Here is a 24,834-nt window from a genome sequence, read left to right on the forward strand (position 1 = left end):
GGTCAGTGTACGGTACCCTCTCCAGCACGAGTCTATGTAACAGAATGAAGGAAAGAATTTTCCTCATTAATTCATGTGACAAGGAAGTGAAACAAACCACACAGCTTGTACTACAAAGTTTTTATTGCTTCATAAATTTTATTGAGATAGAAATTAACCAGTTTCCTCTGTGTTTTAAATAGAGTCAGTTTGTGTTTGTTGACACAGGGGAAGCTCATCTGTGTTCAAGAATAGATCTGTTTTCTGTTAGGAAGGGCTGCACTTCAGAGATATTTTTAATACTGCCATATATTAAGTTGACACACCATGCTTAAGAATCTGTGGTTTGGGATTTCCTAATTAATAAGTTTCTCTACCTGATTGGTTTTGTGATAAGTGGAGAAGTATCAGGGAAGAGGATCAAATCATAAGAAAAATTCTGTGAGATGCAGCAGACATACCAAAGTCAAGAAATCGTCTTAGGCATTTTCAAAAACTTTTCAGCCCTGCATCCACATTAGGAGTGCTGCCATGTTTACTGAAGCATTTGAACCATGTTTTCCTGCTCATTTAGGGAGGAACATAAGCATGGCTGTGTTACATTGTAGCAAACATATTCAAAAATGTCTTTCATTTAAACTGTATTATTCATTAAGAGTTTTAAGCTGCCCTAAAACATATGGAAGGTATACAGCTTTATTTGAATGCTTCAATACAGACAGGTCCATATTTGAAATGGAAGCTTAATGAGCTGTGACTATCTGAAAAATGAAAATGTATAGGCAGAGCCCTTGAAACGTCACCCATTATTTTCTCTATTTTTAAAATAATGATTGTACAAGATGGGATTTGCATCTCTGAGCAATGAGTTAAACGCTTCCATATCTCCTTGAAATCAATTTCCTGTGATCATGCATGCAGATTGAAAATCATGACTTTGAGATTTACGTTCTGTGAATAAAATTTACGTTCCTTGAAAAGCAAAGAAGGCTGTCATTTCATGCTTCCTAACCTTCATTGTCTATTTCCCTTTGGTACACACAAGCCCAGCGCGCCTGCGCACAGTCTAGAGGATCAGCTTTCTGCTCTGTCGATTTTGTTTTATAAAAACCCTGTTTTCTTTATCACCTTTATCTATAATATCTGTAAAATTTATTTAAGCAATGACAAATTTCTCTTTTGGGCCTGGAGTCTAAAAGAATAACAAATGTCAGGTTGTTGGTAAAAGATTTGTTGGATACGACTGTTCATTAAATTGCAAGGATCTGTGGGTGAGGCTAGCTGTCTGAAGCTGCTGTGAGTAGGTGGGTTATGGGCTGTACTTAGTGAATATGCATCATCAGAGAGACAAATGTGCTTCAGCAGCCTCTTGTTTTGTTCAACTAAAATGGGTGTTGATTTTGGAAAGCTCAGCAAAATCACTGTCATTTTTCTAAATCAGATCTCATTCATCCTACAGAGCATCCAAGAAAAACAGCATTTATGTTAAATATAGCAGCATTACTTCTCAGCTTTGTAAGTTGACAAGAATAGCATTACATTTATTTCCCTTGAAAAAAAATGCTCAAGCTGAATGCAGTGCCTGTGAGTGAGAGCTAATTGACAGCACTGTAAACAGGAATCCTTGTACACTGCAGGTGTACAGTCCAGGGTGCTGCAGTGCTTACTTTTTCACACTGCTTTGCCAGTTTTTCTCAGACATGTTTTACGTCCCTGTAGGGACAAGAAATTTAATGTTGCATGCATTGTTACTATTTTTAAGAAAGAAAATAAGAGAATTTTCATAAGGGTAAAAACTAATACTGTAACTGGTGGATCACAGTAGCTATGTAAATAAATTGAAAGGCCTGCTGTATTTTTAATTTTTGTTATGCTACTCCAGCACTACCAGTGCTTAATGCTTTTTATTCAGGTGTCCACCTAAATAACTGTGAAGCTTCATCTTCAGTAGAATCTCAGTACTACAAATTATAAGTTCTCATCCTTCAGGGTGTAAATATGCTTTCAGCTGAAAGCCAGGGAGGAAGGGGAATCCTTCACTTGAAATGAGTTTTCAGTCTGCACTTGATCTCCTCTGGTATTGTATGAAAAACCACATTGGACTGAATGACAGCTGAAAAGGCAAGCTGCTGTATCAGGGGATTTAGCAGAAGGAAACTGCTGTTCTTTCAGCCAGCACCTTCCCAAAAAGGTCTCTGAATCTTTAACAGTTCAAGTCCAATTGTAAAGTCATTGCACTAAAAATATGTGGATGAAACAGTATAAGTGAAGTACCTCTCACTGTCTTGGTACTGATATTTAAGTTTAAGAAAGTAAATAAATATTCACTTACGGCTATTAATCCTGCAATTTAAAATGAGATTATCCTTTCCTAAAAGCTGAAGTAATAATGGAAAACATCTAAAGCTGCAGCTATTTTTTTTTTTTTTTAAAAAAAAAAAAAAGGAAAGAAAAAAGAGGCACTCTGATCTCTGGAGTTACTGCAGTTGGTTTCTGCTGGTTGATCACAAGTTCCATTCCTATCAAAATGAGTCCTTAAAAACTGCTTTCTTTATTGTTCTAGTTTTAACTTTGATACATAGGAAAAAAGCCATAGAATACTTTGCCAACTCTAAAATTAATGCAATGTTGAAATTCTTACACATAAAAAAAGGGTTTCTGCATATTTAGTGACATCACATTGTGACTTTTTAAATGTCCTGTTCGTGGTAGTACGATTTGTATGTGCGACTGAAGTGATACACAGTTGTTTAAAAATAATAGTAATAATTAAGGGTAAATGTTTTCAAAGACAAGTCAGTATTCTTCTGCATCAGACATGTAGGAGTCCCACTTAAATGTTCTTCAGACCTCAAGAGAATGCTAGAAAAAAATAATGACATCATGATTAGTTCTGAAAGTATTTTCCCATTTCGAGTAAAATGTGATATTGATCTCAAAATACTATAGAGTGGTTAAAGAAGAACATATCCGTTTGTCCACAGTTAGCATAGCATGATTCCAGATGGGATATTTTTAACCAAATCTTTCGTCACTGGTTTTCTAATACACAAGTTACATTACGGAACAAACCAACATTTGTGTGATAGTTTTGTGTGACTGAAAGGTTGTTGTTCTTGGTGTGCATAAAACTATCTTAGGAAGTCTGTCTTTGTAAAGATGATGAGTCTAGCTGTTTGGATGTTATACCTTTCTTTCATAAACATATGTGTCTAAGGGCTTATCTTTGTTACTGATTATTAGCAATTAGGAATGTGTTACTTTAAGGGAAAAGGCTTTTGGGCCATTGTTGTACAGCTCAGAGTCAATAAACTCTGAGCTGCTCATAATAGCCTTTCTTTCTCATTGAAGCCTTGGACTTGCCCTAACTTCATCAGAACAGAAGAAGAAAGAATAATGTGAACAATAGGAGCCATGGAGTTTGACTTAGGCCTAATGTGAGGAGGCTGTAAAAGCTGTCAGGGAGCTTGACTGATTGGCTCTGGGGCTGCAGTCCTCAGTGCAAAGCAATAATGTTCCTGCCTCTTGTGAGAGGGCTGGATGTACCACCTGGGGTCAGAGCTTATCATCCTCAGGGGCCAACATTTCAGATGAGGCCAAAGTGCAGTTAATTTGTACAGAAATTTGTGTGTGGGTTCTGGAGTAAAGTAAGCTTTATCTTGATATTTTTTGTCTGAACTTTTTTTTTTTTTTTTTTTTTCTTTTAGTGATGTGGGATTAATAGTTTTCTAATATTGAAGTGATTCTGTCATCATGTTGGTTGTACTGTAAAGAGGGAGGGCATGCCTATGATGATCCTTTGAAGGATATTTCATTGCCAAAAGAAATGTAGAGCTTTTAAACTGATGATATTAGGGGTCATAGAACCCTAAGCTTTTACCTACATTTTATGCAACACTGCTCAGTCCTCAGTGTCTAAATAGTTTTGTCAGGGAAAACTAGCCAGGCTCTTATTAGTAAAGTGGACAGCCTGCAGAAGGGACACTTACAGCAAGATTGTCCAACCAGTTACTGGCAAGAGAAGAGAAGCCTAGCAGAAAGTAGTATACTGATAGCTAGTGGGAAATGAGTTTGCTGGTAGCTTGCCTTTGCATTGCATCAGTACTGATGAACAGCTGGAATAAGCCAACTGGTTAACTAGATGTTTTACTAGTTTACCCACTTGGGAAATAATTTAAAACAGAGGAAAGAAAATCACAGTGAACTACTCTGTAGAACTGACACCCATTGAAGTTGGTTAGTTGTAAGTAGCTCACTTTTGTGCTGTCCCAGCAAAATGACTATTTTGCTCCAGTAGAGCTAACAAAAGTCCTTCTACCTTTCTTCTGCTCAAGGAGAACACCATTAGTCACGGTTCATTAGGCTTGTTTACAAAACAGAACTGGTATCTTAAGTGTGTTACTGAAATACTTTTAACTCTTCTGAGCATCTTTTTCCCCACTACAATACAAGAATTTTAGAACAGGAAGGCCAGCACTCTACTATTTTTTAAGAAAAAGAACTAGTTTGTCAGATAAGAGCTGTAAAAATTATGTAGCATTTAGCCTTGGCAATGCATAATACTGTTTTGTGGTTTTCAAATCTAGGAAGTGGGGTTTCAAGCATAGTTTTGTTTTTAATCTGTTTACAGTAGTAACAAAAGACTATACAATAGGGTTACTCCAAATCCTAAACTGAAGCAGTTGTAGAAGAAGAACAACTTAAGATTTGTAAGGTTCTTGATCTCCTTTTCTTAGAGACAAAAGTGAAATGGTAGGCTTCACGATACCATACTTAATTGATTCCTCATTGGTGCATGGGTGGGAAAGAGGCAGAAGAGACAGAACTCATCATTTACAGATTCAGTATTCATAGGACTCTAATGTACATCCCATGCTGGACTATATACCACTTCTAGCTTTATGTATTTTAAGTTTCATGGTAAGGTATTACTGTATAATAGAGTTGACGTCCACAACATAAAAGATGTGTCCCTGCAAGTCCCACAAATTGAGTGAAAGAAGAGGTACTTGTCTCCTATTAGCTGTACTAAGAAATCCTAAGGGAGTTCGGCAAAAGAAATCCCAAACTTTTAGAGTTTTTTTCTCTCCTCTTTGTCTTGGGTGTGTCTGTCTCAGGTGTTTACTAACCCCTTTCCCAGGCTAAGGACAATGAAGTCTTCATGAAATAAGTGAAGCTCAATGCAGAGAGAGCAAGACATGTAAAATGCTGTTCAGAAGATTTCAATGTTTTCAGCTATTTTAAATTCCAGTGAGTGGAATAATAGAGAAGTTACCAAGTCTCGTAACTGCAGTTGGCCTTTGTAAAGAATGGCTTGTTACGAGGCTTTATGATTTACTGAGGCCACAGGTGGCTGCCAGCAGAGCTGCAGAAATGTGTTGTCTCTTGGGCCTGGTAGCTAGAGATGAAAAGGATCCAAAGCTGGCACAAAAGCAAATAAATGCTTTGACTTTAAATAAAGCATCATAATTTATAAGAGGATCTGCTTCTCAATCCCAATGAGGTACATGGATCAGCAACAGCTCTTTGAGGTTGATCAGGATTGTCTGCCTGGCTTGACAGCAATTCTGGTATCTGCAGTCTACAGATTTGGAAGCATTTTCATGGTTTGGGCTTGGAATTTTTTCTTTATCCATGCTGTTTCTTTTCCACAAATTCTCTCTCTTCTGTTTTCCATTCCTTTATGTTTCATTAGCTGCTCTACTGTTTGCTAAACAACTGTACCACTGTTTGCACCTGGCAGTTCTGTGTCCTGATGCAGAGCACTGGAGACCTAATCACCAAACACACCTTAAGGTCTATAAGTGCATTTTGTCATATGTTATTTGCTTGTTTTTTGCTCTTCAAGTGAATTGTTCGTACAATACCAGAGTTCAGAGCTAGGATAAACTTCTATTGAGATGTCCTAATACTCACCTTAGGAAGAATCACAAAAACGTATGAGCTCCTTCAGAGGTAACATATGGTTCTGGAGTACAAGCAAAGGTAGTGGATTGTAGGGCTTCTTTTTCTTTTGCTCTAGTAGAAGGCAGAAGAGACTGTCCGTGTGTTCCACAGGGCAGCTATATAAGAAGCTGAAATAACATTTCTTGAGAAATGAGTGAGAAATTCAGGGGATTACAGAACAGCATTTCCTATTTCTAAAATTGAGATTATATGGCACTTTTCAGTGTCAGGCTATGTGAATCAGAGTTATGATTGCTGAAGTAAAATAGAAAAAAATCTGCTAGAAACAAAATATTTCTGAAACAGATTTGGTTTTCTTCAGAACACACAGATGTTAAATGATTTTCAACTTGTATTTTTAATGTCAGCTGAAATAAAGTAAGACTTCAGTTTTATTTTGAACCTACAGTAGAAAAGCAAAGTGGTTCAGTTACTCTGGCCAAAGAAAAGGTAAGGTTTGTACAAAACCAAATCTTTAGTTGTACTCCAGAGGTCAGAAACCCGTGATTAGTTTATAATAACATTAATTGCACATTTTGTTGTAAACACTGCAAACATGTGGTCTGACATTCAAGTGGTGTAACAGTAATTTATCCAAATGTTTTCCCAGTCTGCCAAAATCTAATCATTTTGATATAAATCTGACAGAAAATTATGTTGGTTGCTGTGGCTTCATAGTTTTCAGTCACCATTCTAAGTAGCTCATATTTTAGTAGAACTATTCAGTTGTGGATAAGCCTACAAGCCATTTGGGATCCCAACTGATGTACTTTCAGGGGTATTACCCAGTTTTCATTGAGTCTTTTATTGCTATTTTAACGAGTGTAAATTTAGCCTTGTATTTGATTAGGACCATTTGTTTTTCTTTCTGCTCACCATTTGCATTTAGGTCTTGCTTATGAGTTATTTTTTAAGCAGACTGTCTTTAGAAGAAACATACATTGAAAAAAATCTTAGTGGCATTGTAATTATAACTGATAAGGGACATAAGCTTCTTTGATTAGATGCTGCCCTGTTTTCCAGAGCCAACCTGCCTTTAACATTTCAGTCATAGCTTTGTCCAGAGGCACTATCATTTCAGCTCACCCTTAGCAACGTATTCCTCATGTGCTGGTTTGTTCTATACTAAAGCTGGAAAAGGATAATGTTACTAGGGAGGCAACAAAAAAGAAAAGAAACCAGAGCTGCTTTTAGCTGACCATTCAACTGAATATTGACCAACTGTCTTTATGAGAAAGAAATAGATGGTGGTGAATAAGCTAGAGTGTAGTTTTCCAAGAAGCTCAATGATTTTCCCAAATCAATACAGCTCATCAGGCTTCAGAACAAAGGCTATGGGAGATGTGACAGTGATGGAAGTGGCTGTGTGTTCTTTTGTGTTTTAAGCACAGGGGCTCATGGGGAAACAGGCCACCTTCAGTTATTTCAGTGTTTATTCTTCTGTATGCTATGAGATAAACTTCTAGATTGAGAAAATACATTACAGTTTTTACGAGGTGGGATGAAAAAGTTGTCTCCTTGATGGCCCAACTCCATGGCCGCAAGAGGTACTCCTCACTGTATAACCGTTACTTCTTTTCTGAATGCAAATGGGAGTATGTAATGCCAGTCCAGGGAGTATGTTTGGTTTGTATATCATTGAAAGCATAACATAGCTTTTTCAAGATTCGGGGTGGTTGCTACTCTAAATATATTGTCCTGATGACTTCATAACGAAGGGGGAAAGAAAGCGCATGCCATTTGAATAAAGTATCCATGAATTTAGGTGACATTACTTGGAACTTGCAGGAAGTCACATGAACTAAGTTTGTTACGTTGAAGCTGTAGTTCATGTGGCTAGAGTAATGCCAACCTGCTTTAGCCACCACCAGGCCAACATTAACTAAAACAGCAGGTTTTAGCCTCTCAGCCCTTTAACCTTTAAGCTTACTATGCTTTCATAAAGTACTAAATCAACACCATAGTTAAGTGTCTCAAAGGTTTATGACTGTACCAGCAGTATTTCATTATGCTTTTTTTCCTTAATGCTATCCAATCTTCCCAGCCTCGTTGCTACACCATATTTATTCAGATAAAGTTCACTGTCCACTAATTGCAGATCTGTGCTCCAGATGGTTTGATTACAGGATGTGGTTAGTGACTTTTCAAAAATTTAGCACAGCAGTAGGGCTTTTTTTTTTTTTTTTTTTTAAAAAAAAAAAACAACACCAAAACAACAACAACAAAAAAACCCACCCAAAAAAAACCCAACAAAAAAAACAAACCACACCAAAAAAAACCCCCACCAGTCTTGCATTTCCAGGCCACCTGACAGTCACTACATTCTCACGCTTGCTGATGTTCATATCTGTTAGATGTGCACCTGCTGTAAACGTAGTTAAGTTCTTGTGTCATGCTAGGCAGAGAGTGTGATTAAAGTAGTAAATAAATTTTGAGTCTACCAGATCTCAGTATTCAGTGTAGAAGACTTGACTTTATATGTAGAATGTTTACTGTTAATTTTAGATTACTCTCTCGATGGAATCAATCAGAGAGAAATAAGCCATTTGCATTGCAAGGCTAATATAAACATTGCTCTGTGCTTTTTATACCTGGATGAATTGCAGGTGTATATATGGATTTGGGATTGATGATGCATGTGGTGGATGTTGTAAGACAAATGAGTTACACTTGCTCTCACTAAACCAGTGGTGATGAAAAAGCTTGAGATAACCCTAAGGTTATAGATTTTCATCTTGTGGCTTTTGGCATTTCATATACTTTAGTTACTGTTAAAACAGTGATGTCAGATAGATATGGGATTTAAAAATTTGCAGTCCCAGATGCAGAATAAAATGTGTTTCATCTATGGTGGTAGTGTACTCACTGATGAAAGATATGCTGTGGTTTGGCTATCTCAGGCATGTCTGTATTATTTGTACTTGGTAAGACTGGGACAAAAGGCAAATGGAATTTGAGGATTCACTGATCATAAAGATAAAAGGAATTGATTTTGTTGTAATGTTACGTCAAGCGATGATGTGATGCCTTCTCAATACTGAGAACTGCATCTCAACCTTGAAGGACTGCTATGCCACAAGAACATTGCTACAAGAATTTGTCATACTAAACTTCTAGAGAACTAATCTTATAAAAATTACTACAAAGCATAGTATACTTTGGCAGAACTTCCTCTGGCATCAGCAAAAGTTGTCTTTTAAAGTGATATTCAGAATAGGGCAGTAGGCAGAACTGTTAACCGAATGGGAATTTTGAGCAAGTAGGACTCTGTGTATGTTTAAACATGACTTACATGGCTTTTTATAAACAAGTAACTTTTGATGACTGAAAAACAAACGATTCCTAGTTTTGGAAGATTATTTAAATATTCTTCAACAAATCAGTTACAGAAGTGTTCAGAAAGACTATGCAGGTCTGCTTTCTCCAGAATTTTCCAAATACTTTTGTCCAGATTCTATGTTGAGAACAGAAGGAACAGCTCCTTTTACAAAAATGAAGGCTCACCCATTTAGATAACTGGTCTTTTGAGTTTTCTGGGAAAATAATCAAAACTAACTAAAACAAAAATTTGTAGCAGTTGCTGTGATCTGAACACAAAAGCAGTCTATGCTGTGAACATTAAGTCAGGCTTTCCAGTCTGACTGAGTAATGTCTACTTAGAATGGAATTTGAGTTTGTTTTCTAAAGCCAGTATTTTCAAAAACTGGGGCCTGCACTTAAGATATTAATGTGATAATTTGATTCCTAACCACATGATCTAATTTTCCAAGTTTTGAATACAAATCATAAATATTCTTGGCTTACTTTCCTTGCGGAAAACAAGAGACAAGAAAGCAAAAGTAACTGTTTTAGACTAGATCCTTCAGTGTTTTTTTCCTTAGATGTAGGAGCATCTGCAAGACTGTATCCTGTTAGATTTGAGTAGATCCTTACAAGCTTGTGGCTGCTAGAAGTGCAGTGTCAAGGTAGCCAACATGAATGGTACCCTGGCTTGGTACTGAAGATGCCTTGTGATTGTGATGTTTTAACATCAGAATATCACATCTGCATTTCTTAGGCTGACTTTAAGAGAGCATGGATCTTTTTTCAGATCATGAACAAAAACTTTACCGTAGTTAAATTTCCAATTTGTGATGTCAAGTTAATAGTAAATAGCTAGTTTTAGTTCTGGTCTTTGTTATGCAGTCACTGAAAAGAAGGAAGGGAGGGAAAAAGAAAGCGAACAGATACATCACATCCACAGAACTCAAGAAGTGCTTCTTTCTGTAGATTTCTGAGAATTATTTTATTACAAATCTCTTCTGTGACATGTGACCTCTCATTCCATAGTACAAATTGTCGCAGTTATTTTGTACAGATTATTACATCTATCAGAACTGTTTATGTAAAATGGTTTTGTGCTCCTCGTGTTCATTTTTCCTATCTGTTGTTGGGTAATTTTTTGCCATAAACATTGTGGTTATGAATGTGATGAGAAAAAAGCTCATAATGGTACATGCATTGTGAAGGAAGACACCAAAATACAAAATCTTTTCCTACTCCTAACAGGCTAATAACATTCCCCTTGATGTTAAAGGAGGGTCTCCTGTTGACAGTGGTGGGCACTAGGCCATATGTTAAAGCTTTTGTGTATGATCCTGCCTTGGCTAATAATGAATTTCAACAGAAAAGGTACTAACCTGTGTTGGTGAGCTGTAAAGATTATAGGTGACATGACCCCATTTTCTTGTGTTAAGACACCATTTCATGTCTATTCCTTAAAGTTTAAAAGTAGCAAGGGTAGTAACTTTAGACAAATTTTCATCTTCTTATTCTTGGCAGCTTTAATTTAGGATATTTGACAATAAGGACTGTGGAGGATATTGCTAATTTCAGACATACTGTAACTGTGAACAGTTATGTAGTCTGCAAATAAAATGATCCAGAAATTTATACCCTGATTTTGGGATACATTTATTACATCCAAGTCTTGTGAACTATATTCAGATAATTGAGGAAACTCTTGAGTTGATACCCTTACTGGGTGGAGGAAACATCTGCACGTCATCTAAGTATATTCACTATTGCTTAATCCAACTTCACAAGAATAGGATTAGCCAGTTGGTCAGGTTTCCTAACTTGGAATCTTGAGTCTCAGTACCCTCAGGTACACTGCATTACAAACATCTTAATTATTCTCCCATTCTTCAGTAGTGGTTACTTTAAGTAGTTTACCCTGTTGGGTATTTTTTAAGGTGAAAGTACATCTCTGTGTTCAGAGAGTATGAAACCAGTGGGTCCTGAGACTGTCTTTGCATTTTCACTCTTGTTTAGGCAATGCTAAATAAACGATTGTTACATGATGGCATATAGTCTAATGTTATGGGAAGTCTCATTACAAGGATTTAAGATGCAGCCCCAGTGAGGTTTGATCTTGTATGTTCTGTGTTACTTACTTCACAAGATGGGAGGAGTGTGTGGAGAGCTATGCTCAAAAGAGGAATTGAAAAAACTTGGATAAGGGTTAGCACATGTATGACAGCACACCCAGTATACTCAGATGCAAAACTTGGAGGTGAACTGAAGACTGCTGTAGTACGCTGTAGTAGTATTTGTGTACTGCCAAAAGAGAAATCCCAGCAGGGGTTCTTGTTTTGGTCTTGAACTCTGTGCCAGGACAAGTATTTCGGATGAAAGAAACCTCTAATAGTATATCCAGAATGGGTGCTGCAAAAATAATCCCTTCAGTAGTGCATCAAGTATAATGTGGACTACTTATCTTTCTCATCTCCATTTTCATTTTCCAGTGCTTTGGTCTAATAAGCCTCCAGTTGCATGTTTCCTTAGGAGTCAGTTTTACCTCCCATGTTTCTAATATTCTCTTGACTGATTTCTGTGATAATGTTAGAAGATTAAATGAACTACCTTCACAGCCAGTTCTGTGGAATCTTACCTGTGCCTGAGTAATGTACTGTTCACTAGGGAAAGAAAATTTATTCCTTGCCACAGTTATTCTGATGCAGCATGATTAATCTTCCCTCCTGCTTACACACTGGGGCTTTTGCTAAGGCTAACAGACTTCATGAGATGCTAAATGTAACTGACCTGTAAGAGAGAAAGTGGTGTTTGCTTTTGAAGTATTGACTTTCTTACACCGGCAGGTCATTTGTGTATCTTCAAAGAATTACTGAAATGTGTATTGATTTCAGGGGGTTTTATTATACCTAATCCATATGGTCCACTGTGCCCACTTTTCTATCAATACATAACCGGATATCCCTATCCTGTTATAAAAATCAATAAATAAATAAAGCACACACAGAGATAGACAAGACTACAGATATGGAGGAAGATGGGAGACTCATTTAGGACTACACCTTGATTAAATAACAAACGCAAACCCCTAAGATTTTAAGAAAAGGATAGAGGTGAACTAGCAGGGGAAACATGAACGGCACAGTTAATTATCTTAGAATACTCCCATGGGCAAGTCAGAAAGCCCTCCTTGCTTGTACATTTAGAAGGAGATTGGACAAACACTGGTAAACGGAGAGGGGAGAGTAGTTATGCTGCTGCAGATAGATGGGCTGCATGACGCAGTAATCAATGGAAAAGCAGCCGGCGGAGCCCCAGCGCCCGCCGGTTTTTCCGGGGGTGGCTCTCGTTCGGAGAGGTTTGGGTGCTTTTCTAGGCTGCCAGATTTGCGGAAGTCGTAAAAGTACGGCATAGAGCTTTAACCCTAATCCTCCTGGGTATTCAAAGCCTGGCTCTGACCCCGGCTGAAAGAGCCGTTTATCATTCATCCTTCACACCAGTTTGCCCCAGAGTACAAAATTCTAGTCGCATTGTCGTAAGGGCAACTTAAAATCGCTCAGGGAATAATTTTCAGATCTGCTACAGAGAATTTTCAGCGGAACGCCTCCTTCCTTGGTTCCTTTGCTAACAACGCTTCAGACACTTCCCCACTGTTAAAATGCCCATGAGGAAATAAGCGTCTGGTTCGCATGTTTACCTTGGTGCAGCGGAGAGGGATCGTTTTAGTGGAAATAGAAATTGCGGTGGTAAGACAAAGCAAAAAGCCCACTGGAAATATTCTGGCACAGTGCCATGATTATGTCCGTCATAGAAACACTACAGCTAGAACAAGGGAAGTGTAGAAGAAAAACAAATTACGAGGCTGGCAGCTGCAAGTTAGTGTCTTCATGCCTCTCATAAATGGGAAGCATTTTGCATCATGCCTTTCTTTGCTAGATAAAATATATTTTTATTCCAGTGTACATTCTCATGAGAAGAGATGGCTTGTTCAATAATACTACCTTCTGTTTATCCACAGAACTTAATGAGTTAAAGGAATCATTATGCTGGCTAGTCCATAAACACAATGATAAATTATGTAAAGAAGTGTTTGAGGACAACCTGAAAACATTTGAATGACATCCTCCACATTTATTTAATTGTTACTTAGGCTATTCTTACAATGCACACATCTTACAGGGATAATTCAAATAATCCAAAATTAGAAGTCTGGTTTAGGTGGGCAGACATATTTACATTTAATAGAAGTCATATGTGGAAAAGCAATTAGAGTACGTTTTTTAAAGGATCGCTCTTTCTATGTCTCTGTATTGCAGTTCCTGTCAGCTGTACTGTATGGTTGCAATTTCATGTTTAGTCCCTTGTTGCCACAGAAGAAAAAGCAAGGCAGATAATACATGTTTCCATCCATATCTGCTGAAAAAAACTTGAAATGTGTTTGGATATATGCAATTTCAAATAAATAGACGCATCATTATCATACTGTTCAAGGCAAAGCAGATTCTTCTCCGTCACCTACTGATTTAAACACTGTAACTGGTGCTTAGTTTATGCTGGCTGGCTGCCAAGCAAAAGCAATTATGTGCAATAATAGCAAAATTAAGAGGTGAGTGTTGCTGTTTTACAGCAGGACATGGCAAAACCCATTTCCTTCTGTCAGCTGTATCTTGATTACACACACAGTCACACAGGCATATACTTTTACACACATACACATGCATACATACTCTCTTCTTTGTTGTTTGCTGTCTTTCCTGTGGGTTTTAACTTGAGGTCACTGAAACCAGAAAAGAGAATGAGTATAGACTACAGTGTTTGAAAACAGATAAGAATAAAGCTCTCACTTTGTGGGGAAGGAGAGAAAAAATGAAAAAAGAGCAAAACAAAAAGCCTACCCCAATTATTTGTTCTGACTGTGATAATACTTTGTTTTTTGCCCACTGACAGGTGTCCTAGTGGTAAATGTTACATGGAGGAACAAAACTTATGTGGGAACACTGCTGGACTGCACAAAGCATGACTGGGCCCCTCCTAGGTAGGCAATCATTCTGAGTCTGTTTTTTATCTGCTGTATTTTCACCCCCAATCTCTGTCAAGAGACTGTACAGAGATTAATAAAAACCAAGTGGTTACAATTGAAAACATGCACTAGTGAAATGAGTAATTCTCTATTCCAGACTGAAATGTGGGGTGGGAGCTTTTATTTCTTTTTGGTTTGTGTTTTTGAGAGGGAAGGGAAATATATGGGATTCAATGAGAGGGCAATTAATTTAAAAATGCGTTTCTGTGAGTTTGGAAAATTTTTCTCTCCATTGTTCTAACTAGGTGGTTTTGTTCTTAACATCTTTGTCCTTTTTTAATGACCTTCCCTTTGAGACTGTAACATTCTCATTTGGCAGAAGGAAATCTTTCCTTTAACATGTATGAAGGTTCTGTTATGGGAAGTGGGGGTGTTTTGGTATTTATTCAGTTCACAGCCCTTGCTGATGAAATCTGCTTGTTTGTATAGGTTTTGTGAATCTCCAACAAGTGACCTGGAAATGCGTGGAGGACGGGGCAGGGGAAAGCGGGCAAGGTCTGCTGCAGCTGCAGCTGTACCTGGGAATGATACGAGTTTTGCAGAGTCCAGAGGACTTCAGAATAAGAATCGAGGTGGTGCCAATGGGAAGGGGAGGAGGGGCAGCCTTAACTCAAGTGGGCGCAGGACACCCCCAAACTGCACCATGGATGAAGTCAAAGCCAGCCCCTCATCCACAAACAAGAGGAAAACTAAACCTCCAGTGGAGCTAGATTTGAACTCCAGTTCAGAGGACAATAAATCTGGAAAACGTGTTCGTACTAACTCTAGAAGCACTCCCACAACCCCACAGGGGAAACCCGAGACTACTTTTTTGGACCAAGGCTGCTCTTCTCCTGTACTGATTGACTGTCCTCACCCCAACTGCAACAAAAAGTACAAGCACATTAATGGACTACGATACCATCAGGCTCATGCACATTTAGACCCAGAAAACAAACTGGAGTTTGAGCCTGACAGTGAAGACAAAATTTCAGACTGTGAGGAAGCATTGAGTAATGTGGCACTTGAATGCAGTGAGCCAAGCACAAACTTGCCAGGCTTTGATCCACTAAAGGCACCAACATCTCCTTCCTCCATCAGTGCCCCAGGGACCCCCAAGGGGAAAAGGGAACTGACTAGCAATGGCCCCAGTTCAGTCATCGGTTCCAAAACCGGCAAGAATTTGGGCAAAAAAAAGGGTCTGAACAGTGAATTGAACAGCCTTCCAGTAATTTCTAACATGGCAGCCACACTGGATAATTGCTCGGTTGGAGACGGCAATTTGCAAAGTGAAATGCCAAAATTGGAGGCTGAAGGGTTAATCGACAAGAAGACTTTGGGTGATAAAGGCAAGAAAGGGAACAATTGCAAAGTGGATAAAAACCTTTCCAAACTGAAAACAGCCAGGCCTATTGCTCCAGCTCCAGCACCAACTCCTCCCCAATTAATAGCTATACCTACTACAGCCTTTACAACCACCACTACAGGAACAATACCTGGACTGCCCTCACTAACAACTACTATTGTTCAGGCTACACCAAAGAGCCCTCCACTAAAACCTATTCAACCAAAGCCCACAATTATGGGAGAGCCAAGCACTGTAAACCCAGCTCTCACATCACTCAAAGACAAAAAGAAAAAGGAGAAGCGAAAGCTCAAGGACAAAGAAAGCAAAGAGACAGGAAGCCCCAAGATGGATTCTAAGCTGGGAAAGCTGGAGGATTCAAAAGGGTCTGGGAAAGACCTATCTGGACATTTTTTAAAGGACCACCTCAACAAGAATGAAGTGCTAGCTAATGGACTGTCAGAGTCTCAAGAGAGCAGGATGGCAAGTATTAAGGCTGAAGCTGATAAGGTTTACACATTCACAGACAATGCGCCCAGCCCTTCCATAGGGAGTGCTTCCAGGATGGAATGCAGCACTTTGGTGAATGGACAATCTGCCATGGCGCCACTGCACGTGTTGACACAAAATGGTGCAGATAGCGCAGCCACTAAAACCAACAGCCCTGCTTACTCGGATATTTCTGATGCAGCTGATGATGGTGGCTCTGACAGCAGGTCAGAGGGCATGAGGTCAAAGGCCAGCTCTCCGTCAGATATTATTTCTAATAAGGACGGTGTTGTAAAAGGGCATTCTTCAACCACAGCACAATCATCTCAAGTGAAAGAGTCCCATTCTCCCTATTACCATGGCTACGATCCTTATTATTCCCCAAGTTACATGCACTCTGGACAGGTCAGTGCCCCAGCTGCTGGGAACAGCAGTACCCCACAGGGACTGAAGATCAAAAAAGAGGCTGAGGAAGAGGCTGAAAAGAAAGAAAAGGCAGAACCATCAGATGCTAAGAAAAGTGAAAGCACTTCCTCTAATTTGCAGCCACAACATCAGTCAGTAATAACGCAAAGACACCCTGCACTTGCTCAGTCACTTTATTATGGTCAGTATGCCTATGGGCTCTATATGGACCAAAAGTCCTTAATGTCCTCTAACCCCGCTTACAGGCAGCAATATGAAAAATATTATGAGGACCAGAGACTAGCAGAACAGAAAATGGCACAAACTGGGAGGGACTGTGAAAGGAAGAATGACCCGCCCTTGAAGGAGATTGTGAAGGATGACAACAAGCAGAAGAATATTCCATCTGCCACTATTTCAAAGGCCCCTTCAACTCCAGAGTCCAGCAAAAATAACACTAAAATAGGGTCATCAGTCCCTAACAAAGGTGAGGAGACAAGCAAATCACAGATCCTTTCCAATCACCAGCAGCAGCTTCAGTCTGACAGTTTCAAAGCCAAGCAAATGGAAAACCACCAGCTTATAAAGGAGGCTGTTGAGATGAAATCTGTTATGGACTCCATGAAGCAAACAGGAGTAGATCCAACTACAAGATTTAAACAGGTGAGATCATAGGAAGTGGAACAAGAGTGTCTTGATTTATCCTTAAGTCATGTGAGATTTTGTCCCTGATTCTGCTTTGATTTTATCCTTGTAGCCAAACAAGCTCTGCCATCCTTTTTTCATGATGGATAGTACTGTAGTCTGTGAATAGACCAACAGACCTTTCAGTTGAGCAGTTTGAAAAGAAAAAAAAATAAAAACCTAGTAAGGTGGTGACAGAACCCAAGCCTGAATTTTATTCATGCATGAATAAAATAGATTTCTCCTATAGATGTAAATTCTAAGCAGTTTGCTTAGTTCAGAAATTAGACATTTCAAGCAAAATAAGCAGTTTTTTCACTGTGAGAGAACTTAAAGTAGATTTGAAACATGGTTGAAGTGTTTCCTTTTTTTTGTTAAATGACAGTTGGCATTTACTAAAGATGGGTGAGCTGGTTCTTTGAAGAGCTAGCTTGAACCTCAGCTCTTTATCTTAACCCAGGGTGACCTTTTTGAAACAGTTAAGTTCCTCTTCTCTCCTCAACCAACCTCAAGCCCCTACAGACCTACACAATGGATTAAATCCTCTCTCCACTGAAGTCAGTGATAGTTTTGCCATTGACTTCAGTAGAATTAGAATTTCATCCAATGGCTTTGTGCTGACCTTCCTAGATGTCACATTGCCTTCATTCAAGGCAATGCAAATGTCTCTGTGCTCTGAACCAGAGCCCCAGTGCTTGATGCCTTCATGTTCTGGTCCTAGACTTCACCCTTACAGGCTGTCTTTCAAGATACGGTGGGGTTAGGTTGAGTGGAAGTTAGGGAACTCTAAAGGAAGTGGGATGGTACAGCTCTGAGTAGGAGATTTTTGCTGATTCAAGTGAGTATTTGAACCAGACTGTCCAAGCATCTAGTTGTGTGCTTATGTTCCTGTTGCATGTGCCATAAATGTGTATGAATTGGAGACAATGTTTACAGTTAGCTCTTGTGTATCCTGTATTAGACAAAAGTCTTCCTTTTGCGGCTCAGTACTGATTTGGTGTAGTCTTGTAAAGAACTCACCTACCTAATTCTATAGCATGTGTATAAACTGTCGATGTAATATATTATGCAAAACTGTATTTATGATATTCTCTACATGTCCTTTAAACGGTGTGGTCCTGATCCTGTAAATACTTATACATGTGTAATTTTACAAACTTGAAATAAGACTGTCAGATGAAGAAGTCTGTCTTAATGTCTGACTTCTGCAGATTCCTGAGAGTTTGTAATATCAGAGGCAGCATTAGCATCTTTTCAGATAGATCAGCTTTTTAGGTTCATTGTTCCAGGTAATCTAAGTGCTCTGGCATATCATTAGCCAGTTTTAATTTTGTGGTTCACAGGTATTTTTTGCTCTCTAGTGGGAAAATATCTCTGGACTTTAATTAAAATGTTTTATGAATAGTGTGGTCTCAGAACTTTGATACAATGCGTATGTATTTCATGATTAAACTAGCTAAAGGCATGAAGAAGGATATAAGATGAATATAAATTCTGATAATAGACTCCTGGTCCTTCATGGGAATATTGGTTTGACTTTGAGCGCAAGGCACTCTGTAGCAAGAAAACCTCTCATTTATGTAATAGGGATATGTTATTAAACCAGCTATTAAAAATACATTAACTGAAGTGTGGGAAGTATCAATAACAATCTTAATTCAACATCTAAGTTCAGAACAAAATTTTTTTTCTCCTCCATATTAGGATCCAGATTCACGAACATGGCATCATTATGTCTATCAGCCCAAATATATTGATCAGCAAAAATCAGAAGAACTTGATCGTGAGAAAAAGTTAAAAGAAGACAGCCCTAGAAAAACACCTAACAAGGAAAGTTCCCTACCTAACCTTCCTGTCTCATTAGCAAGCATTAAAGAGGAGCCTAAAGAGATCAAGCGTTCTGATTCTCAATCAGTGGATGAGAGCAAGATAAAAAATGATGATCGAAAGACTCCTGTAAATTGGAAGGACTCCCGGGGTGCTAGAGTAGCCGTTTCCTCACCAATGAGTCAGCATCAGTCATATATCCAGTACTTGCATGCTTATCCTTATCCACAGATGTATGATCCCAACCATCCAGCCTATCGCGCAGTCTCTCCTGTCCTAATGCACAGCTATCCTGGTATGTATCCTGAAATCTGCCTTGCACCTAGTTAAGATTTATACCCTCAAAGTGTAGTAGAGCCTGTATTTTAATATTTCCATTAGTAGCTAGCGTAAATTAGAAGCTTCATGGGTGACATTTGTTTTGCTTGTGCTTCCACTAGGGAAAGTTCTGTAGATGAATCTGATTTAATACAAGATGTTCCCTTTATGAACTGTCAACAGTTCCCAGCTACAGTTTTCTCAACCCTTGACAGTCTGGTATTGCTGTTAGACTGACAGATAGTATATTGCCTATAAAAATATTCTAAGCACTTACTGTCAGAACCATTATAGTTACTATTCCTTTCACTTAAAGAGGACTCATAAATGTCTGAAATGTCTATCAGCTAAACCCTCTTTATAACCTCCATTCATCAGGGTAAATTAGATAAAGGAATTGAAGAGCAAAGATGCAGTTTCATAGTCACGTGATCTGTTTTTGATGTTATTCTCTGTCCTGGCATCCCCTCCTCTCAGCTTGATATAACCAAAATGTAAAAACAGTAACTTGATGTGGTATTTATTGTTTACCTGCAGGGGCCTATCTCTCTCCAGGATTTCATTATCCAGTTTATGGGAAGATGTCAGGGAGAGAAGAGGCGGAGAAAGTAAATACCAGCCCAAGCATCAATGCAAAATCAACCACTGAGTCCAAAGCACTGGATTTGCTGCAGCAGCATGCCAACCAGTATCGCAGCAAGTCCCCTGTTGTAAGGCTTCATCTGTTGTTACTGAAGAGTGTTACATATGGGGAGGGATAGAGGACATAATTTGAAGCAGCACACAATCTGGTATCAAGCTCTGAATGCATGATTCTTTATAGTACTCCTTAAAAGCAATTTATAGTCAGGATGCTTCTGTGGCATAATCTGGAAGTGACAGGTGTAACACAGGTCTGTGTTCACAGTTTTCCTATCTTAAATGGACTCGTATAGAAAAATAAATTCAGAAATACCTCCTAGTGCACAGTTTATTGCAGTTAAACAGGAAACTCCTGTTTGGAAACAGATAATTAAATGACAAGTTGGGCTGTGGGATTTGGTAGTATACCCTCCCTAATTTGCTGAGAAGCCACATCTTCCAAATAGATTACCAGCCTCCATTTCTGAAGATTTCCTCATTGGAGCAAATACTGTTATTTTACTTTTCTGTAAGTTGGTGCTAGTTTTAATTGTGAGGAAGTCACTGACTCTGATTCTATTTTTAAAAGGGCTTTCTTGCTATTCAGACAGGCTTGATCCCCAGAGTGCATTAAAGAGGACTGAGGATTCATTTACATCAGCTTTCAGCATCTTAACTAGGTTGTTCTGACATTGACAAGTCAGCCAAGTTTAAGGTAGCCCAAAACTAGAAGTCATGTGTCTTCAAGCTGAAGTGTGTTGCCTCCAAATCTCTGTGCCTTGGAAAATCTTCCATTAGCCTGATACACCAGATTTAGATTAGAATCAAGTACAAATAATCCAGTAGAGATACTACTTCCTCAGAAAAAAACAGCTTCATTGTTTGAATTCAAAAGGTTGTTGCCAGGTATTGGCAGGTATGGTTTTGTTGTGATTCCATCCCCTTTGAAATTCACACATCAGTTTTCTTTTACTTTCTGTTATTAGCCTGTGGAAAAATCAGCAGCTGAGCGTGAACGGGAAGCAGAAAGGGAACGAGACCGTCATTCTCCTTTTAGCCAGCGACATCTCCATACCCACCATCACACACATGTTGGAATGGGTTACCCCCTTATACCTGGACAGTATGACCCATTTCAAGGTGAGCAGAAAATTTCCAGTGGTGGAGTTAGCTTGCCTCATGAAGTTGTTATCTTGACATTGGAAGTCATGCCTATGTGAAGCATTTTGAATAGAGATCCCCTTGTTAAATCAGAAATGCTTTACATTTAGGAAGAAGGCTTGAAAATTCACAACATGGACTAACAGCAAATGAACAGCTTCACACATGAGAAATCCCAAATTTTGTTTCCAAAACTGGGTGTTAGAGCATTATCAAAGATGTACCAGTTAGACTGTCATTCACATGAATGTTTTGGTTCTTACTGAAAACTGATGTTAACTGGCTGAAAGGCAGTAAAAAGCCTACATCAGACAACCTCCTTTTTGTATAATTTGGGTTGTGTAAGCAATGAAATAAGTGTAGCCAAGACAGAAAGTTTTTATACTGTACATACGTTATATACAAGGCATTGCAATCACAAGGTTTTGAGCTGGTTATAATTTGTCCATCTGAAAGAGGCCTCTTTTTGTTTTGGCAAATACAGTGCACAAAGTTGCAGTCAAGGAAGAAGCAGCACAGAAAGATACAATTAATTCTTCCTAGCTTTTATACCAGTCTTTGACTGTTCTTCTCTAACCCTGGACTCTAGCTGAATTAAAAAGAGATTTCCTCCCATGCAGCAAAGTACATGCTATCACAATTGGTGTCTAAATTTAATTAATTCATTACATTTGCTTGGTGCCTCAGCAGTTATTTTTCCTGTGTAAAAGTCCTGACATTTCTCAGTTTGATTCAGTGATTCCATATGCCTTTTGGTATGCATTATGCTTGTTCAGTAGGAAAACTGTAAAAATGATAAGTTATTATGAAAGTATTGTATTCTGAGCAGCTGGCATGTTGTTTCTGTAATTCACTGTGGCTTTTAGTTCTTGTTGTTTCCTGGTACCTATTATTTCTACTGAGCTTCCTATTGAGGAACTCATACAAACCACTTAGCATCATGCAGTGCAGTACTTGGAAAGGAATACAGTAAGTGGGAATGCTGTATTTGCTTGTAAAATACCTATCAAGGACAATTCAGTTTACTGTATGAAATCGTATTGATCATACTGGGCAGACTGTCTTAACACTGTTGCCTGAAATACTGGGCATTTACATAGTGTTAAAACCCCACCATTTTCTGATGGTGGGGTTTTTTGTCTGTTTGCCTTAGAGATGCTTCCTAACATTTCCCTGAGCACAAAAATCCATTTAAACCATAAGTACATCAACATTCCTTTGTTTCTTCTTTCCTTCAGGATTGACCTCTGCTGCCCTTGTTGCCACTCAACAGGTGGCTGCTCAGGCATCTGCGTCTGGTATGTTTCCTGCACAAAGAAGGTAAGTAGACAGTAAATTATGTATCTTAACATAGAGAGGAGAAAGGAAATAACAGATTTTTATAGCCTGATGGTCTGCAGATCTTAGTATGACACAGTTATTAAGGATGAAGAAAAACTTGGGACTTCAGGTTAATTGTAGTTTTATTCTCTTTAAGATGACATTTTGTCCTTAGTTGTGTCCTGTAACGTAGATTATGAAAGGAACAAGCAGTCTGTCTTCTGAGGTTTTCTGTAGACTGTGTTTTAGGGATTGGTATTAAGATAAATGATTATGAAAGATAATTTAAGATCCATTTTTTTTATAAAAGGGGTTTAAAGTTCATCTTCAGTTAGATGCCTGTACTACTACCAGAAAATCTTAAGAGTTTGTCTATTCTGCAAATCTGCCTGGTTTGCTGATTTTTCTTTCAGAGCAGTTTGCTGGAGAGTCCATTAAGGTGACATTGTATTTAAGTTACATACCCATTCCATGCATTTGCCTCTGTTATTTACTAGTTTTTGAGTAGAATTTACTCTGCAAAAGGAAACAGACTCTTCTGTATTATAATGGGAAACGGACTCTTCTGTATTACAATGATCTCATCTCAAGTGAAAAAAGCAAAGCATCCATAACATTAGGGTTTTTTTCATCACTGCTATGTTAAGCCTTAGGGTTTAATGTATTAAATGGTACTGTAACATTCCATGGTTATGGGTGTCTTTCTGAAAGCTGACTCTGAAAACAAGTGACTGTGTAAGGCTCTACCTGGAATTATTTGAGTGAGAAAGGTTTGTAGCCCTGAAGGAGCTGATGGATGCTATGGTGTCAGAACCGAGAAGATAAATCCTACACAGGTTACTTGTTAGTATGTTGTTCCTGACAGTGGTATTCCTGGCAGGGGTGGGACGAGGACATGGCTTGCTGTCTTTCCTCTGTGGGATTGAGAGTACTGTGGAGATTACATTTCATGGTGTATCCAAGGTGCAGAAAAAACCTAGGAGGAAAGGATACTGCATACTAAAATATTATTCTTTCTTTTTTCAGAGAATGATGAGTTTGGAGATTTACATTGTCATGTGACTGGATCACATGAGGAAGCGCTTTATTACAGACATCAGTTCCATGGTGTTAATTTGAAATGCCTTAATGGCAGGCAAAAACCAGTCATTTCATTTTTGTAAATTGCAGATTTTATCACAGAGTAACAAATGTTGCTGTAATTAGACTTCTGTTTTTATATATATATATGCGTATATATATATATACATATATATATAAAAATATATATATATTCTTTACTTTTTTTGTATCAGTACCAAGGCTCGCACACAGGGTCTGCTGCTAAGTTGCGAACCACACAGTAAAAGGAGATATGTATTTGTCATGTTTAGAAAGCGTTAACTGCAAAAGGCTGTTTGTTTCTTTTTACCTTCCTTTTTTTTTTCCTTTTTTTTCTTTCCAATTGTAAATAAATAATGTTATGTATCAGTGTGCCTGAACCTTGCATACCCTTCTGATATTTCCCACAAGCTCTCAGAGAGGCTAACTGTGATGACACTTTGGTACAATGTAGATGTCTATTTGGTGGCTCCTATTAAGATGCATCAGTGTAAAATGTTACTGTATTCACTGTTTCATTGTAATTGTGTATTGTGAAAAATATACCTTTGGAAGGCATGGGGATTCTAGTACCACAAAAACTGTGTTGTATATAATGTAAAGATTTTAAATGGAGATAATGAGCATCTGTGAATAATGAAATGTCTTTTTTGATAATCTTGAATGGCAGATAACCTAATAGCCTGCATTACAGAAGACATCTGTGATTGTTCTATTACTTGAATAGTCCTGCAGTCTTTTTTTTAATGTTTACAATTACCCAATTTTAGAAGAGAGACTTTAATGCCATTGCCTGGTTACTTGTTTTATGCTGTAATCTAGTTTATTTTATGTAAAATGTATATCGAATGCTTTCATTTTTATACCTGCCTTAAATAATTTGGCAATCAGAATTAAGAAGTTGGGTTTGTGCTTTGTTGGTGTCTATGGGCCACTTTGAAAGATGTGTCATAGGTGTAGATAGCAGAGGCCGCAGCTACCACACAGCTACTAGTCTGTGTCCCCAGAGGTTCTCCCTGGGACTCAGTTACTGGTGTGAACCTGCAGCCATCCCATGCCTCCCTGTGGGGACTGTGATATTGTCCTTTCCCAGCAGGTGATGCAGGGCCCAAGACAGATGGCAGTGGACCTCTTTCAGTTGACCCTGATAGGCTTGAAAAAGGCCCATAGTAACACCTTGGATGGTATTAGTGTAACTTAAATCTCTAATACCTGTTTTAGAGCAGCTCTGTGTGCTATGAATTAATTATAGGCAAATTTTTTCTATTATATCTGTACCTGTCTC

At 38.4% G+C, this 24,834-nt stretch overlaps 1 protein-coding gene across 3 annotated transcripts in view; it reads left to right on the forward strand.

The window, feature by feature from the left end:
- Nucleotides 1–24,824, forward strand: part of ZNF608 (zinc finger protein 608) — an 89,610-nt gene extending 64,786 nt beyond the window's left edge. For 2 of the 3 annotated variants that reach the window (XM_026865707.1, XM_026865706.1), the window contains exons 4-10: nucleotides 14,167–14,254; nucleotides 14,729–17,180; nucleotides 18,906–19,323; nucleotides 19,884–20,056; nucleotides 20,954–21,107; nucleotides 22,367–22,448; nucleotides 23,475–24,824. In XM_026865707.1, the coding sequence (XP_026721508.1) occupies nucleotides 14,167–14,254; nucleotides 14,729–17,180; nucleotides 18,906–19,323; nucleotides 19,884–20,056; nucleotides 20,954–21,107; nucleotides 22,367–22,448; nucleotides 23,475–23,481 (3,374 nt within the window). In that variant the 3' untranslated portion in view covers nucleotides 23,482–24,824. Of the gene's footprint in view, nucleotides 1–14,166; nucleotides 14,255–14,728; nucleotides 17,181–18,905; nucleotides 19,324–19,883; nucleotides 20,057–20,953; nucleotides 21,108–22,366; nucleotides 22,453–23,474 lie in introns of those variants that run through there. The other variant, XM_026865708.1, reaches the window with a different exon arrangement.
- The last annotated feature ends 10 nt before the right edge of the window (nucleotides 24,825–24,834 follow it).

This window comes from Athene cunicularia, assembly GCF_003259725.1.
Source record: "Athene cunicularia isolate RWA chromosome Z unlocalized genomic scaffold, athCun1 chrZ_part1, whole genome shotgun sequence".
NCBI classification, from domain to species: domain Eukaryota; kingdom Metazoa; phylum Chordata; class Aves; order Strigiformes; family Strigidae; genus Athene; species Athene cunicularia.